Source organism: Agelaius tricolor, unplaced genomic scaffold, assembly GCF_023055355.1.
Source record: "Agelaius tricolor isolate 1412-34295 unplaced genomic scaffold, bAgeTri1.0.p SCAF_9, whole genome shotgun sequence".
Lineage (NCBI taxonomy): Eukaryota > Metazoa > Chordata > Aves > Passeriformes > Icteridae > Agelaius > Agelaius tricolor.
In genome coordinates, this window is record NW_027269269.1 from 27,154,518 (window position 1) to 27,172,601 (window position 18,084).

The window sequence follows — 18,084 nt, forward strand, 5'->3', positions numbered from 1 at the left end:
AAATACTGTTGGAGAATATAATATATGTACTTTCTCCATACATCTAGTACCATTAATCTAAAATTCACAGTGGATTTTTTTACATTTGCAAAATAGCACAACACGATGCTGATGCTGTTGCTCTTTCACTCTTGGGCAGCATTAGTAGTAATGAATTTACAGGTGTCCTGTACTCACTGCAGAACTGATCATCTCTAGCACATTTAAACAGATTACACTGGAACTCAGAAGCAGTTCTACTGATACTGCATAAAGGGATGTCAACTAAAATGTTCAGACTTCATTGAATTTTTAAAAACTCTTAAGAGTGTCTGAATTAAATAAATATAACTTGAAAGAAGCAGTGAGAGCTGTTGAGTAAAGAAATGCCATTGTGCACAATAAATATTACAGTGACCATGCATTCAATAGAGTTAAAAAATCTTGAAAGTGCCAACATAAAACAAATTAAACTCTTACATATGTTTTAATACTGGTTACTAACTACATTTTGAAGGATGCTTGGCAACAGAGACGGAGGAAATTGTGATTTTGGTAATTCAGCTAAATTGTTCATGACTAGTTGGAATTCTTTACCAGTATGACAAGAACATATGGTACTGAGAAAAGAGCCAGTTATTTTCTAAAAGTGAATGATTAGAACCTTTGCTATCAGGGCCTTACTAACTGCAATATTACAAGAAGTTATTAATATACAATTATAAGCATATGTACAGATTTATAGTTTTAAATATGTAAGTAGCTCTATATAAAGACCTTTATGGTCAGTTCTATTGTTCAGGCTAACAACATTTCTTAATGACCATTCTAATAGAGTTTTTTCCTTTTCAAAGTATATCTTCATTAAGTATCTGTTCTAGTTTTAAGTCATGTGGAAGATTTAAAAAAATCTATCTTCATTAAACTTAATGAGATTCTTAGAGAATCAAATACAAATCATCTGAAACTAATTGAGTTAAATTACAGATCAATTAAATACAACTAAATTGTTGGGTGATAGTCCCCCCTCTTTTTTCAGAGAATGATTGCCTAGGGAAATGAGGCTTGTGCTACTGCAGTGTCCATCCATCTGCCATTCTTCACAGCTAATAATTGTGAATCCATTATGCAGTCAGCAAAAGCCAACCAGACTAATTACAGATGTAACTTGGAATTAGCCCATGACACACTGACGCTTGTCAATGTGGCTGTGAGGGCAGACAAGAGAATTGGGTTGGGAGGTAGAGAACCAAAGATGTTATGGGACAGAGTGAACTTAGGACAAGTAATGACGTAACGATTTATGCCACTGGGGAGGTTATAGGATTTGTGTTCTCTGTCTCTAATGTTTCATTAGTTCTTTTTACATATAAACCAACTTCATTGCTTTTTCTGCTTGAAACATTACAACGTAATATTTAAGGCCAGATAATAATATTGAAAATGAAGATTTCTTTTGTTTTTGTGAGAGGTGGTGAAAGCTCTATCTTAATCTTTATAAAAGCTGAACTATAACTGCTTGTTTAAAGACAAGACAATGTTTTTATTCCAGAGAGGTCTTGAGAAGGAGAAGGCTACTGAAGACATTAAGGATCCTGATGCCTACATGTAAGAGATGCATAGATAATGATGAAAGGGATTTTCAAGTGTTGGTAGCTCTTTTCACATGTATTTCTTTTTGCCTACAAAGAAGAGGGACAAATTGATCAACCCTGAATTTGAGTCATTTATTTGTGAAACACACAGTTTTTTCAGCCTTTCTCTCCATTTCATCTATTTTTCTCTGGAAGTAATTCAAATATCGTACTATGAGGCAGTTAACTTTATACTACAGAGACAGCAAAAAGTCAAAGCCCCTTGATGTTAAGAGTGTGTAAATATACAGGAAGATTATTCCTTTTGAGTTACTTTAAGAACCATTGAGTTCACTGGGAATTTAAAACTATCAAGGAAATCTAAAAGGTCATATAAACTGTAACCTTTCCACTCTTACATTGAGATAACATCATTTCCTTTTTATGCATTTTCAGTATTGAGGAATACAAGCAGAAAAAGGAGCATGAACGGAAAATGAAGGAAGCTGAAGAAAAGAAAAATAAGAAAAGAGAGGAGTTAAGTGCACTGAGACAAGACTTTGTTTTCCTCCTTCAAAAGAATCAGGAGTTGCCCAAGCACATGCAGTTGCACAGAGAGGTACACACCTGGCTTTTATTAGGATCGTTTACATTTACAGGCACCTTCTTCTAAAATGTTGCTACATACCATGTTGGGGCCAAAGATGTCCAATGCTTTGGATTAAGGTAGTTTTAAGAATATGTAAATTGATGGACTTCCGAATCACAGCTGAATCACAGCTGATTATTTGTGCCAATCAAGAAGCACAGGAAAATAATTTGGTTCTCTGTGGAGATAGCTTCTGCAATAAAGGATAGTGTTGATGTGCATGCAACTGAGGCACCTAGGTAAAAATATTTATTATGAATATCTAGTAGCCAAAATAATGTGATGCTGGGTTTTCTGTCTTCCTGCAGGAGTTTGAGATGGACCGTAGGATCTTTGAAGAGCTGGACAGGCAGACACTACAGAGAATCCAGTTAGTGCAAAAGCAGCTGGCTTGGGAGCATGAGAAACAATTCGTTGGACTGCAGAAATTACAAACACAGTAATTACCACTTTTCTTCTGACCTTCCATGGGGTTAATTGTCTATGAAGTTGTACCTCCCACAAGAAAAAGGAATGTGATTTTTTTTCCCTCTCTCTCATATAATCAGTATTTCATCTATTCTGTTATGATTCTGTTCTTATTTAAGAATCTTACTTATTCTTGGAATATACACAAGAGTATATGTTCATATTTATTTGTGATTATTTTTATTGAATCTTTGGTAAAAATGCAGATAGTCAAATGAAGGAAATTACTTCATTTGGATTCACTTCTGTATGAAGAAAGCTGTTTGAGACTGTTTGCCTGGGGTTTTGCCAGTAAGTTCGTAAGAACCAAGAACTCTTACTGAAGTGTTGAAAAACAACCTGGGAAATGAATGCCTGTTTTTAAGACATGTTGTGTGTCTGTCAGATATTTTAATGTCATTGCTAACACAATGTTCTCTATAAAATTTGAAGTTACAAAACAAACTTTCTCAAGAACAAAAGTTTAGGCATGAGGTGCATTTTGAGTTGGTTTTCACAGATCTAGGTAAGAGCAAAAGATGAATTAATAAAATAAATACACAATTAAAAAACCACCTTAGGCACACAGAGTATGTGACTGGGAAAAAAGATAGAATGAGCATGTTTTTGACAAGTCCTTAGTGGAAGATGAAATTTACTGTCATGAAGAACCTGGTATAAGTTTCAATATTGGGAAAAGTCTTCATGTGATAATTCTTGATCATCTCCATTCCTAGATTACATAAAAGCCAATAGGTAGTGTCATATGTCATCCTGCTATGCAATTGCTTACTGACTTGTGGATTTATATGTAAGGATTGCATGTGCAATAAGTAAACTACACTATTCATGCCCTTTTGGTCAAGGTAAAATCGTATATTGTGCCCACTGACATCAGACAGTTTTGTCTAATTTGTGATTCCAGGTTTCGGGACGCTTTGGAATTTACTCTCACTGTTCATGCTATTCAAAGCAATCATCAGATTTCGACCTACAGCCTTCTAACAGTGTCTGAGAAATACGCCCAAGATAAGAAACAGGAGGACAGCAAGGGGGCAGTACTTAAAGAGAAGTGGACAGCACTTAAAGAGGCAGAACAAGCAGAAGAGGAGATCTCCAGAGAGACAAGCCCCGTGCACAGAGGTAATGATAACCATTTAAATCTTTCAGTAATAGGGTTTCTGTCTTTCAACTCAGTTTTTGTTCCTGAGTCCAAGATAAAAAAATACACATGCAAGTGCAGGTAAAGAAATATAGCTGTAATGTGTTTTTTTAGTACCTGCATACAAAGTAACACTCACCCATAGTTTTCCATGTTTAGATCAATGTCAGCAATTGTCTGTCAGCCCCGTGGGTAGAATGTGACTAAAAGTCAGTCAAAGAACCTGAATACTTACAAAACATCCACTACAATGGAACTAATTTACATCAGTTCTACAGGAGTTGTCTGAGGGAGTTTCCAGTAGCTGGGACTGCACTGTGCTGCATGGTATTACATTTTCACATGATTATATTTTGTTTCAGGAAGTGTAGCTTTTGAGAATGACGCTGAAAGGCTGAAGACACCAGATGTCCGAAAGCCAACCACGCGTTATATAGAAAGCAGACGTCAGAAAATCAGAAGACTTATTGAGAAATATGATGCACTGAAAGCCAAGATCATGAAGAGGAGGGCAGAATGGCATGAATTGTGAGTCCTGAACTGGACTCTGTTCCCTTTTAGTTCTGCTTCTTGTTTGAGGTCTCGTAATGCCATTTAGGTGTCATATGGCACTATAATCTCCCTGCTTAGGTTTTTATATTCCTAAGGGTTGTAACTAAAACAGATGAATTTTCATGTATTTCCAAGTCTCAAGAGAGTATTAGAATATATTTAGTTTCTATGGTTCCTGTAAAATATTATCAAATTTGAATCCAGCTCGGTAGCTGTATTTTCAGATAGGGAGTAAAATGTGTCTAAATTGCTCGTGACTGAGAGACACCTAGGTCGTTACAGTCAACTCAAAGTGAATCCTGCCAGCCCCTCATGGAGCAGACACTGTAACAGCTGGGTTAGGTCAGCAGTCTTAGCATCTCAGCCATCACGTGAGTGTTTGTGATATGTCGTCATGCTCCATGCTGGTCTTTATCTTGAGCAGCAAGAAAAGGGGACAGGACATCTTTCACAGAATCATAGTTCCTTCCTGAGTTGGAAGGGACCCACAAGGACCACCAAAGGCCAGCTCCTGTCCTTGCATGTGGCAGCCTCAAAAGTCACACCCTGTGCCTGAGAGCATTGTCCAAACACTCCTTGAAGTCTGTCAGGCTTGGTGCTGTGACCACTTCCCTGGAGGGGCTGTTCCAGTGTCCAACTACCCTCTGAGTGAAGAACCTTTTCCAAATATCTAACCTAAGCCTTATCTTTGAATGACCACTTTTTCAAGGCTGGGTTAGATGGGGCTTTGAGTGACCTGGTCTAGTGGAAGGTGCCCCTGACATGGACACTGGAACGAGATGATCTTTTGGGTCCTTTATAACCCAAACCATTCTATGCTCATGGAAGTACAAAAGTTCTTCCTTAGGAGATGAATGGCAGGGAATAGGACCAATGTAGAGTCAGAATACAAGGCTTTTAAGTTTATTGAGTGTTTAATAACGTAGACTAGGATCAAGTATTCCTTGATGTGCGGCTCCCTGAAATTGATAGCAGCATGTGCTCACTTAACCCAGAACTCGGTCTGAGTGTGAAGGTTTAAACTTTCCCATGGCAGAGCTGTTTAAGACTTCTTAGGGGGGAAAAAAATATCTGGGATTTTCATTTAAATGTGCCAGGATATTATTTCCAAAGTAGCCATTCTTTTCTGAAAGAGATGTTATCACTCTTTCACCTCCCAAACTTTGCTGCACAAGTAAGAGGGTATGAAGTGACTGTTCATTTGTATGTTTTCTGTCTTGAAGTTCAGCTTTATTTTGTACCTACCAGATACAAGAGCAAACCTAGACATAACCATGAGAATTCCAAAGATGCTGAGGAGATCAAAGAAGCACGGGAGAATATAGGATGTTACAGGCTGAAGAGTGCCACTAACTACACACTTACTGAAGATGAGCGTATAAACACTGAAAAGAAGATGATGCAGCTTGCAATCCTGGAAGACTTGGTATGTAAAACTGTATATAGCCCCATTTTTTGAGAGGAAGTGAGGATAGTGTATTAATCACTGAAGAAATTTTTTTAAAGGAATTGAAAGTGAGTTTGGGAATAGGCCTTGAAGGACAGACGGCTGTTTTGTGCTTTAGTTACAAATCAGCCCTTCTCTTGTGAACTGTCTTGTGTTTCAGCAAACCCGAACCTGAATCATTCTAGGGTGACTCTTTATAAATGAGAAAGAGAATTTACCTTTACTAGTATTTCAGCTGGAACATCTGTCTCTTTTAATTACAAGACTTATAATCTAGTAAAAACACTGAGCTAAATAACCCCTGCCCATACCCAAAGGTATTTTGAAATACCTTTACAAAAACAGGGATGTGAGCGAGGACAAGTGTTCTAGTGTGGCCTCTCTGTATTTGCACTTTGGCAATCGCTGCTCCTGGAATTGGAATCTTCCTGAGAAACCAGGTTTTTTGGGCCCACCTTGCTATGGTAGAACTCCTACAGTCACCACACATCTTTCAACCTTGAAGACACAATAAGTTCAAATGTTGTGCAGTATCTTTGTTGCTTTCCCTGTGATTTCCCCCCCTATCCTTCTCATAGGAATGGTTTTTCATTGTATTTGGCTGGAGTGCAAAAGAGTGATACTGGATAACTTTGACAGCAAGGCCTAAGCATTACAGAAGCAATGCCACAGTCTCAGGGGATTTGTTTGATCATTTTAGTCTCATGCTGTAGTGCTGATGCTATCAGATAGCCAGTGATTAACCCAACTCATTAGAACAAACAAAGGGAATAGTTCTTGTCATAAATTCTGGGTTTATACAGATGAGGAATTCCAGTTGCTTCAGGTGGATGGTGTGTTCTTTTCTTCTATAAAGATCAGAGAAGTTTCTGCCAAGTATATTAATGATAATAGATCACATTCAATTATTACTCTACATAAAAAGAGTCAACTAATACAGTGTCCCCTTATCACAGAATGTTTAATAATCCTAATGTTAGCCTTCTTGAGTTGGGTAAGACTGCTTCCTGTGGTGGAGAATCCTACTAAAATAGTTTTTCCTTTGCAGATCCATAAGACGAAAGTGAATATGAACAAAGAGATTGTGTCTTTGAGGGATCTCAAGGTTTCTACTATTGATGAAATCAAGAGTTTAGTGAAGGAAGTCAAATCCATACAGGCAAACTTAGATGTATCAGAACATCTCCCTATTCCCCCGATCCCTCAGTTACACCCAGATGAGGTTCCTGAAAAAATAGTTGAGTGCAGCAGTGACGTCCTCCTAAAGTTCAAAGAGGAGCAGGAGGCCAAGGCAAAGCTCGAGGAACCGCTGGAAGGGTGTCCCTCGTCTCGCGCATTTAGGCACGTGTTTCTTCAAACTCCCCCCTTGGAAGAGGGTTATGCCATGGTACAGGCTGGAGATGCATCAGCTGTGGTCACAGGGAAGCAGGAGGCTTTTGAGATGGAGAAAGTAGAGCCAACAGAAATGGAACTGGAAATTTTAAAGAGAGAGAAGATAAAAAATCTATACTTGCAGGAGACCTTGATTAAAAAGGTAGGAAATTGAAAGTTATTTTTGTCAGATTAAAAAATCCCACTGGTTCATAAATGAAACCAAAACCCCTTCAGTCTCAGGATTGCAGCTAGTCTTGCCTTTCTGCAGTCCTGGAAAACGCTAACTATTGCAAATGTACAGTGGAAATCAGTATAAATCCATAACTATAACCTGTGTTCTGACTATTATCACTTGAAAGATATCTTAGATTTCTTACTGATTGTGCCATGAAGCTGTGATCTTAGTGGCCAAAAAAAAAAGGGAAAAAAAAGACAAGTAAAATGTTAGACATAACTTGAAAAATTACAGAGTTAAAAAGCAGCATCACTACAAGTTTGTAGATTCAAGTTCTCAGCTCTTCAATAACTGTAGTCTCAACTTTTTGGTCTAAAAATTACTTTGTAGGATTAGAAAAGGTAGAAAAGAGAGTAACCAAAATGCTTAGTCATGGAAAAGATTCTTTAAAACGTACATCTAAGTGGATAATGTATCTTTGGCCTGCAAAAAAGGCAACTGAAATGGTTTTAGAGATGTGAGAAAATTCTGAATAGCATAGAAAAGGAGAGTAGGAATTGTGTCTTAAAAGGAGAGATACCAAATGAAATGGTCACATAGAAAGCTTGAAGCATGCAAGTGAAAATAGTTTTCCTATCCAACAATTAGCTAAGCTTTGGAACTCAGCGCTAGAACATGGGGGAAGTTATAATTTGATAGTGTGGAAAAAAATCCATTCAAAGCTGTTGAACACAAGTATACTGCTTCAAGCTCAGGATGCACCTAAGTCAGAGTTTAAGAGAGCTGTATAGCTGAGGGTATCCCACTGTTCACTTGTTTGCTCCATTTCTTAGCATCTCTCCTCTAATATCTGCTACTGGGAGTTGATTCTTTGGTCTGCCTCAACACAGACACCCTTGTGTTTATGTGTATGAAGGTTGTGATGGAATACCCAAATTCTGCTGTGAACATCACACACCTATAAGTTAATGTTAGCAGCTGCTAGTACTTATTTTGCTGTAAATGTCTAAGTGAAGAGCTGGCAGCTGTTTCAAAAGAAGTCTGTCAAGACAGAAGAGTTATTTATTGATGCATCTGGGATTGTTATATAAACTACTGTAAACTACAGACTACTCCAAAACATTCTCTGAACTTCAGGGATGGAGGGGATGCAGTGAAAGATTCCTGTGAAGCCCTGGTGATTCTTTTACTATTATGCTGAGAACAAAGACAAGGACTTGGGACTAACTTTGTCTTTCAAAGTGCATCACTACTCTATAGGAAATAGCATTTCTGAGTTGTTGATTTGGCAGAGAGAATTTTTCCCTTCTGCTCCCTTCTCTAGCTTTGCATGTTTAACTGCACTGGAAATACTTTTCCTATTCCTGATTTCACGCTACTTTGCTCCAGATCAACACACTAGTGATCAACTTCGATGCTGAACTTCGCCTTTTGCGGCACAAGAAACTGAAGATGGATGTGCAGATGAAAAGTGCTGATCTGCGCTGCATCACATGCTGTGAAGAGCTGCTTATCCTGAAGAAACTTGAGATACATGAGGACCTTCTTGAGGAGCAAATTTGTGCCATCATCAATAAACAGGAGGACATACATGTAAGTAGACCACGTGTAACATTAATTTAAATTTAACAGTACCATTAGTGCATGGCTTGAAACAAAAGTAAACCATAAAGTAAATGGTGGCATCCCTTGGCTTTGTTTTAGCACCAATCCAGTGACTAGTGCTAAATTTTGAAAAACAAGAAACTCTTGATGATCAGCCTAATAGGATGGTCACTTCTGATGTCACCCTGTTTTTTAAGTTTTTCTAAGCCTTCTGATGTTTACATTCTTGTAACGAAGTTACTCGCACACTTTATGTAAATAACTTATTTTTTCGCATTCTTTTATGGAGGAAAAGAAATTTGAGAGACTGTTAGTTTATCCAGTCTCATTGGAGAGTGACAGTGTCACTGTCACCTTCCAATCCACTATCACTTTTAGAAATCTATAAATGTTGGAGTCAAAAATTAAAAGTCTTTTTTTTACCTTGGAAAGTCCAGTGTCCGTGTCTTTCTGTTTTGTGTCCTAAAGTGACATTCTAACTTCCAGTACTTAATTTTTTAATAATCTTAACATCTGTATTTTAATAGATCCTTCATGATATGTCATAAGTGACTAATCACATCCTTTAAGAACATATTCCTAGGCGATGCTTGATGGGTTTAATCAAGAGAGAAAGACAAGTTTTGCATTTCCAGATCTTCACAGATGCATCCTATATACGTACACATGAGCTGTACCTTTTAACTGAAATAGATTTTTGTTTGTTTAGTCAAAATTGAAGAGCTACCTTGCACAAATGGAGGATAGAAAGTGTGAGATTGTAATGCTTGAGGAACGTGAGAAAGCTCTTTATGCCAGCTTTGAAGCATCCCTTGGAGAAAACAATGAATTTGCTGATGTTCTGACAGATATTTTAAAGAAGGAAGTTGAGTATGTGATAAAAGAAGAAGAAAGAAGAAAAGCAGGTTGGAGATTTTGTTCTTTTTGCTTTATGGATTTGTTATACATATTTCCGTGTGGTCAAGTACATGTCTCTCGGTCTAGCTGGAGCCTTGAGTACACACAACACTCCAGTCAGTTCAAAAACCCGTAGTTCAAAAACCTACCCAGATTTGTTTATAGAGTGACAATGTCTCCTGTGGCTGTCATCTTGAATGATAGCAATGATGCAATTCAGTTTCTAACATGACTGCGGTTGGTCTGATAACAGCTCGTGCAATTTACATCCTGTAAGTCAATACCGAGGACTGACAATTGGTAAGAGGAAGAGGCACAGCTTTAAATAGGTGCTTCCCATGCTTTATCAATGGGAGCTATGAGTAAGTGATTAGTCTGTCACATTTGTGTGTGACAATCTGTCTGACATTCTGCTTTAATCTGTCCATTGACTAATGAGAGATCATAAACCTAATCTGCAATCATCTATTAGTCACAGGACTAAACATATTACAAAAGGATTTCATTCATCTTAGTGACTCAGTTTTAAGCTGTTAAAGCTAGGCAGTCCTACTGAGCTAAAATACTTGTGCTCTCTCTGACATGGCTTTTGATTTCAAGTGGGACATGATTAGCAAAAAGTGCAGACAATAGTGATGTTTTATGACAGATTTGTGCTTCCATATTCTGCCTGGTTGATTAATCTCTCTGGTAGAATGGTAAACCCATGCTGTTTAAGTTCCTAACACATATAAAGAGAGAAAATATGTTGAAGATAAGTCCCAAAAACATGGGCTGCATCTGTGCCTGTACTACTACTACTAGGTGATCTCTCTCTCTCTCTTGCTCTTTCCCTTTTCCTTTTGTTCTTTTTCCTTTGAAAACATCACATCAGATCAAAGCAATAGGCACAAGGGGCCTGGATTCACATATTACCAGAGTTGATCTTTCATGGGTTGCTGGGCTTGTGTTCACCAGCACATTGGCATAATGCATAGCCGGTGAGTCTGGAGCATTTTGCAAGCCAGTGTCTGTTTCTTTCAGGTGAACAAAATGAGAATGAAGAGGAGGATGATGAAAAGCCTGACTTAAAGACTGATGAAGAAAATGGTGGATCTGAAAGCATAGTCTTTGATGACTCAATTTGCCCAGAAGGTACCTAAGCTGTTATTTCCTTGTCTTAACTTGTTGTTTAGCTTTAGGGGCCACATCATGTGTTTGAAAAGAAAACACAGATTTTTTAAATTATTCACTGCATGGTAAAGTCATGAAGGGGTGGAATGTGTGTGCCCATTCTGTGTGCAGCATTTTTCCCTGGGTAACTTTGGTCAAGACAATAAAACTGCTGGTAGTGTAGACTACCCTAATTAAAAAAGTTTGGAAAAATAAAACTTAGCTAACCACTAAGAATTAATTCTTTTGGGTAAAGAAGCATTCACCATTTCATGGCTGTTATCTGGAGAGAAAAGTTTCCTCTTTGGATTGGAGCAGTGGCAAGGCTGTAGGTGCTCTTTGGAAATCAGCTGCGTGGCCTGGCTGGATCCCTCTCTGTTCAGGGAAATTCTGAGGGGGATCCTCATGCTGTTAATTGAAGCTCGTTGTTACCACCTCGTGGATTTATGCAGCAATTGCCTGTTGCTAGGCTGCTCTGAAAAGTTAGTAGCTTTACTTTGCAGAATCCTCTTCATTTGTGCATTCAAAAAAGGCAGGCAATCTTTCTCTCTCCTTTTCTTTTGTACAAGCTTAGCTAATTTAGATGTTGTTTTTTTTTTTAAAATCTTTGAGTGATGTGTCAATGACTGTGCAACAGCACTGCTTCATTTTCAAGTTCTAACTTACCAACAATTTGCCTTCCCTTTTTCTTTTAAAATTAATTTTAAAATCATTTCCACAAATTGAATTTTTATTAACTCCTTGTTCATCTCATTTTTCAATGGAATGTTGGGAAGAAATAAAGATTTTTATTTCTTATTTAAAATGTCCAAATTGCTAATTTAATTGGGTAATTACCTGTTGCATTAGTGCCTTCATATTTGTTCCTTTATGTGGAATTTTTTTGCCTTTATTGGGCTCTCTTTTTTATTATTATGCCTGCTGATTTGGGCATAATTATGCATTTGCTAAGCATTACTGAAATCACAGTATTAGATAGAAATTCACAGATCTTCCTTACCATGACATGGGTTCCATGAAATACAGCTTTGTTTACAAGTAGAGCTATAAATGATCCCTACAGCAAGTTCATAATTTATAGTGAAGGGTGCTATGGAGAAACAACTATGTGCGCACATAATTGAAGATTTTACTGCAACACATATTAACTACTGGAACTGCATTGCTTACAAAAGCTAATTTTTGAGCACTTGCCTTTAATGCTGTCTTTGATGCATTTAATCTGACTTCTGGAAACAAGCTGCCTTGACTGAATGTGAAGAAGAAAAAGATCCATCCAAGACATTCACCTGTTCACGGAGGCACGTGGCCTATGGGTTTATGTTTAAGGAAGCTTTAGGGAACCAAACCCATGGTGTTATTATGGGGAATGCTGGGAATGTGCACAGCAGGAGAAGGTACCAGCTCTACTCAGTAATTCCAGAGTAGTCACAGTGAAAGTAAGCTCTTCTTTGACCCTCTCCCTCTCAGGCTGCAGTGAGGATCTCTTCCTGAACACCATCCAGCTCCGGCAGCAGCGCATAGGCATTGAGAAAGCTTTAGAAGAGGAGAAGAAAGCTGCTGCTGACCTCAAAAAGGAATATAATGCCTTGGCCATAAAGGTATTTTAGTGTTTTCTCAGAAAGCATCAGCATGTTCAATGTAGTGCTAGTGATTAGTGCTGGTCTAGGATTTAAAAACAGAACCCTAACCCTCCGAGAGGCCTCCATTTGGGAAGAGATATCTGTGGTAGCACAGAGGCAGGAGGCAGCTCGACATGGGTCACCTGAAAAGGGTAAATCAAGTTGGTCCAACCTTAGCTTTCCTGGGGCTGAATCCAGGCTTTAGGTCAGTTCCTTCCTAGCTGTCTAACCTCATGCAGCAGCAGGAACTGGATTCTCTGGTTCAGATGAAACACACGGTGTGGTCTGGCCATCCTCTGTGTGTGTGTACAGGAACAGAGATTGAAGAATACTTACCCTAACACAAATCCAGGTTAACATAAATGCATAAAAATTCTATTCTTCCAGCTATTTCTTTTGCTTTTAGTTATTTTCCGTTGCTCTTTGTCACAGGTAATAACTGAATAAACTTTTGGTACAAATTTTCCATTTTGCCTTTTTGAACTCCTGCATTCATTAAGAAATTTGATTTCTACTGATTAAAAAATATCTTATTTTGAAGAGTTATCTGGAAGAGAGAGGGTGCTACCGAAATAGCATTGTGCAAGTCTTGCGCTTTTTTTGTCTCAAAAATGTTCCATCACGCATGCTTAACATACCAATTTTTTTTTTAGTTTTTAAAGGCTTTCCTAAGTGCCAGCTGCCACATATTCACCCTGGGGCATGACATTTGAGTCTGAATTGTTTCTTTCTCATGCAGAATCAATAAGCATTTCCAGGCATAACACAATAAAAATTATCTTGCAGGCTCTGTACATGTACAAGTGTTTTAGATGCTAAACAAAACAGCTGTCTCTTGATACATACAGGGCAGCTCTAAGGAGACATTCGCAAGTGTACACGTGTGCAGAGGTATTCAGGTTAGAATTTTGCTTGAATATATGTAGATAATCCTTGGGTTTGCCTATGAAACTTGCCTATTATATGTAGTTTAAAAAAAGCACATTTTTATATACTTTTTCCCCTTTGGATCAGGAACTCTTACAGACCTTGTTGCCTTGTGTATTCTAAGTATCACAGGATTTTGTTTGTCCACAATTTGTCTTTCTGCAGGCAAAAGAAATAGAAACCAGTCTGGACAGAACAAACAGGGAACTGGAGGCCTTTCAGTGGGAAAAGCTGCACAAACTGAATGAGCTGGATGTAGTTGTGCCTTTGAGACTCCATCAGGTAATTCAAGATGCTGTGCATCCGCACGTGCAGAGTAGCCTGTGTACAACTAAACAACGGTGTTACTGTTCTTTGGGGCTCTTAGTTCCTGATTCACTATGGTCTCCTGGGAAGGAAGTGCCATTAACTGAACTTCATGCTGCTATTTCCTCTAGAATTCCCCTTTTTTTCCCTTCTCCTGTACTGACAGAAATGAGGTAAGGACAGGCAGGCTGGCCTATAGCTGAAATGTGCATAGTCTTCAAGTGCTGTATAGGTTTGGCATGGTATTCTCTTTCAGGTCCATACCTACTGATATTCTCCTGGGGGAAAAAAAAATGAAACACCTCCCCAGAAAAACAAATCAAAAAATCCCCAAAGAGTTTGAAATTAATGGGAATTCTGCCTAGTTCAATAATGCCAGATTGGGTACAATGCATTCATTCACACAATTCCCTGGCCTAAAAAAAGAGTTGTGCCCATGCCCACCTCACTCACTAACTCTATTGCTCACACATTTTATATAAAGAGACATCTCCATCGCCCTTAATAAAAAAAGCCAGCCTTGCTTATTTCTGGCTGCTTTTGCAGGTGCAGTGCTTGGTTGATGGGGAGATGCCCCGTGACTTTTCCCAGGCTTTAGTATTTACCAATCAGTCCTTGCAGTACCTGCAAAAGAGAATTGTGGACCTACGTAATGAAAAGATAATGCAAAGAGAGATCCATAAGAAGGCCAAGGAGCAACATAAGCAGCTTCTCCAGGACAAAAAGGAGATGGAGATAGAGATTCAAGGTGAGTAACAAAGACTCTGAACAATACAGCATTGCTAATGTTCCTTCTGTCCCTCTCACTGGCTGTGGGTAACTCACCGCATCTGGCTCTATACTTGCACGGATGTCACAGAGGGCAATTGCAGAAAATAGAACAGATCAAGTAGACTGTTTTGATGGAGTAGTGGTTCTCCAGCATTGCAGAGTCATCAGGCTGTGCGAATTTGGGAGCTTAGTATAAGTAGAGCTGACTAGGATGAGACACTGGAAGTCCGGACACATGTTTGCTATTTCTGCTTGTAAACCAGAACTCCTAGGATAAAAGTAGTTTCTCCAAAGATACATAAGCTTTTTCTGGTAATTTCCTCCCCTTTGGAACATCTGAAGAAGGAAACAAGGCCTATTCAAAACAGTTTCCCAAGAGGCAAACCCAAAGTTGTGTCTAGCACCACCAGACCTGCAAAGGCCCTATACAGCCTGTGGTGTGAGAGTGGTTTACTAGGACCGGCTTAGTGACCACACAGGCATCATCAAGGGCAAGGACAAATGGCATGACTCAGCTGTGAGCTCTATGTGGTTTTGTGTGAATTATTTATTGCAGAGCAAATACCAAAGGGCTCAGACAAAAAGCTGAGATAAGGCAGAAATTCTTATAAACCAATGAATGACAGTGCTGCCATTTGTGCCAATGTCCCTCTGTTAGGACTGGAGGAGAGGTGCAATAATCTGATGATGGAGAAGTTTGGTCGGCTGGTTGATTTTGAAGCAGTTCAAGTACACTCTGTTAATATACCTATGGAGCAGATGAAAGTGAGAATAATGGAGAAAGAGTATGAGCATTTCGTGGAGCTCAAAGAATGGGAGGTAAGCAGCAGGAAGAGGAGGAAGACACGTGTTGTGATGATCTGTTAAGGCTTTGTTTTCCTGGGGACTGAAAAGTTACACTAAAATCTTTTGTCAACTTGCTCATATTTGATTTTTTTTCACTTGTCCTTAATAGACCATAGTGTTCAACTCCAATTTCCCATCATCATTGCTACCTCTGCTCCAGTTGCTGGTGCACATCCTATTTTTCATGGAGGTAGTCGATCTCTCTGTTTTGCTTTCCTCAAACACATTGTCCTACTTCATTCCCTACATGAAGCTCTTGCAGAGTGCTTTTCTCTGGTTCCCAGGTGGCATTCAGCACCTCCTGCCTTCTCTTAGTGCCTTTGGTGAGAGACTTTGAGTACAGGACAGGCTCTGGCTCATGCCTGGGGTGCCAATCTGTGCAGTCTGAAAAGTTCATGTCTTCTTTTTGTGGTAGCTGCTGTGGTGCAAGCAGGCAACACACTTATGCTGCCTTTACAGAAGGGCACAGGAGGGTACAGAAATACTGTGTACCTAATAGCTTTCTTTTTCTCACACTTTTGCCTAACTGCTTTACTTAGGCATTTGTATTTAGATATATTAAAAACAAAAAGATGACACTGCACTAAAGGTACTGTGCATCAGATCCTGCCAGGTGGTGTGGCAGGATCAGTCTGTTGTTTACCTATGACATTTACATTGTCCCTTCCCCACTGCACACTTTTTGTCCTCTCTCATCCCAGATCAACTTTTTACATCTTTCTAGGAAAGAATTGTAGTCCTGCAGCATCAGCTAACGAAGCTGACAAGGGAAAACACCAGCAAGCTGCACCAGCTGAACAGGTTTTGCCATGAAAAGCATCAGCTTGAAACTGAGCTGGAATCACTGACAACTGGTCAGGTGAGCCTTGTAGCCACTGCAGTGCTTGCAGGTTTGGGACTGTTCAGAAATGGGGAAGTGATCATCTGGCCCTCCCCAGCTCCCTGGTCTCACATCCTGCTCTGCAGTCAGCAGTTTGGGCTAGGAGTGGGGCAGGCTGAATGGCTGCTCCATACCTTACCTTCTCTGCAATTTCTTACTTTGCTGCTTTCTAAGACTGAAACAAACTAATTTCTCATTAAAATATGTCTTGAAGGAATTAAAAGAATATTCCTTTGTTACATGGAAACAGTCATATTACAATCATGTAACAGTATTACAATGAGAAGTGGATTTATTGCTCTGTACCAGGGAGTAAGTGTAAGTTAGTAAACCTTCAGTCTTTCACATAGTTCTGACTAAGGTGGGGAAAAGTTATGGGTATGTCCTGGTTCTTGGCAAGCTTCACTTTCCCTATTTGAAATAAATTTCCACTGTTCATTCTCCATGTTTTCTAGGAGCCATTTTTTTCCTCTCCATTTTTTTTTTTTTTAATCTACAGGGCGGAGAATTTGAGGGCACCCGAAGTGCTGACATCAAAGAGACAGCCCGGCTGGAGTCACGGCTCATGCACATGACTTGTGAGGTGGCCCTTCTGAGAGAGGAAATCAGCCAGGGCAGAGTAGATGAGATGTAAAAGAACTTGCTTTACTTAGCAGAAAAAGTGGGTGCCTCTTTCTACAAGCTTTAGCACAAGACTCTGAGATTCAAACTCCCTGTTCAGAAATAGTAACTAACAATCCAAGTCACCCTTAAAATTAACTGTGGCGGCAGTCATGCCTGGAAGTGCAAAATTAATTGTTTTGGCTATCCAGGGGTTTAGTTGTAAAGAGTTTTATGTGTTTTTTCTATCAAAATATGACTGTAACAATATATTTGGAATAAAAAATAGCAAATAAAACTACTAAATACTGTTATCAGTTCATTGCAGAGGGTTGCACTGGACAAGGTGCGCTGTGTGTGTCCATGTGTGCGGATTATGTCTGTGTCTATCTTCAAACAAGTGGCTGTGGGAAGCTGATTTGAAGTTTCCTTGGGGCAAATATTTATTCTCAAAAATGGTAAAAGAAGTCTGCCTCAAGCAAGCATTTGTTACTGTTGAGCAGCTAACTGAGCTAGTTAGAGTCCAGGGACACACTACTGGCCAGGAGAAAGCAAAGGGGCCTTTCTCCTCAGGGAAAGACATGGCATTTACTGGCAGGAGGAGGGTGTAACAAGGGAAAGTCAGCCCGTAATTCCACTGGCTTGCAGCTGCCTGATCTGTCAGAGTGCCAAGCTCTGTGTGTATTGCTCTTTTTTGCCTCTCATTTGGTGTGGTGGCAGTATGTGATCATTTACAGCACTTACCCTGCCTGATTGTGAAACTTTCCTTCATCTCCAGGCTGGAGGGGTTGTGTTCTTCCCATGCAAGGCTCCTGAAATGCTAATTTTTAATTGAATAAATTAAAAAACCTCCAGCTGCTCTCGCTATTCCTCCCCATTTCCCACCTCTTGCCACAGGTCTTTGTGTCTCTGTCTGGTGTACACTCAGCAGGCCTCCAGCCATATCCCAGCCAGGCACAAGAGCTTCCTGCTGGCCCCAGCACAAGTGTGTGAATGGTGCTTATGCAGCCTACCCTTACAGGGGGTCCCTGCTGAGGAATACACCTGGTGCTGGGAGCTCTTGTGCAGCTGCAGGTTGTGCCCTGGCAGGTAGGAAATGGCTGGAGCCCCAGGCGAGGG

General features: G+C 39.5%; 1 protein-coding gene across 4 annotated transcripts in view; it reads left to right on the forward strand.

The window, feature by feature from the left end:
* The window catches only part of CFAP44 (cilia and flagella associated protein 44), a 41,864-nt gene extending 24,521 nt beyond the window's left edge, over window positions 1-17,343 (forward strand). For 2 of the 4 annotated variants that reach the window (XM_071433345.1, XM_071433347.1), the window contains exons 19-34: window positions 1,532-1,587; window positions 2,010-2,172; window positions 2,511-2,641; window positions 3,575-3,792; window positions 4,174-4,339; window positions 5,612-5,789; window positions 6,859-7,344; window positions 8,749-8,952; window positions 9,674-9,869; window positions 10,885-10,995; window positions 12,484-12,614; window positions 13,728-13,844; window positions 14,415-14,616; window positions 15,298-15,458; window positions 16,210-16,344; window positions 16,865-17,342. In XM_071433345.1, the coding sequence (XP_071289446.1) occupies window positions 1,532-1,587; window positions 2,010-2,172; window positions 2,511-2,641; window positions 3,575-3,792; window positions 4,174-4,339; window positions 5,612-5,789; window positions 6,859-7,344; window positions 8,749-8,952; window positions 9,674-9,869; window positions 10,885-10,995; window positions 12,484-12,614; window positions 13,728-13,844; window positions 14,415-14,616; window positions 15,298-15,458; window positions 16,210-16,344; window positions 16,865-16,999 (2,790 nt within the window). In that variant the 3' untranslated portion in view covers window positions 17,000-17,342. Of the gene's footprint in view, window positions 1-1,531; window positions 1,588-2,009; window positions 2,173-2,510; window positions 2,642-3,574; window positions 3,793-4,173; window positions 4,340-5,611; window positions 5,790-6,858; window positions 7,345-8,748; window positions 8,953-9,673; window positions 9,870-10,884; window positions 10,996-12,483; window positions 12,615-13,727; window positions 13,845-14,414; window positions 14,617-15,297; window positions 15,459-16,209; window positions 16,345-16,864 lie in introns of those variants that run through there. The other 2 variants (XM_071433346.1, XM_071433349.1) reach the window with 2 other exon arrangements.
* The last annotated feature ends 741 nt before the right edge of the window (window positions 17,344-18,084 follow it).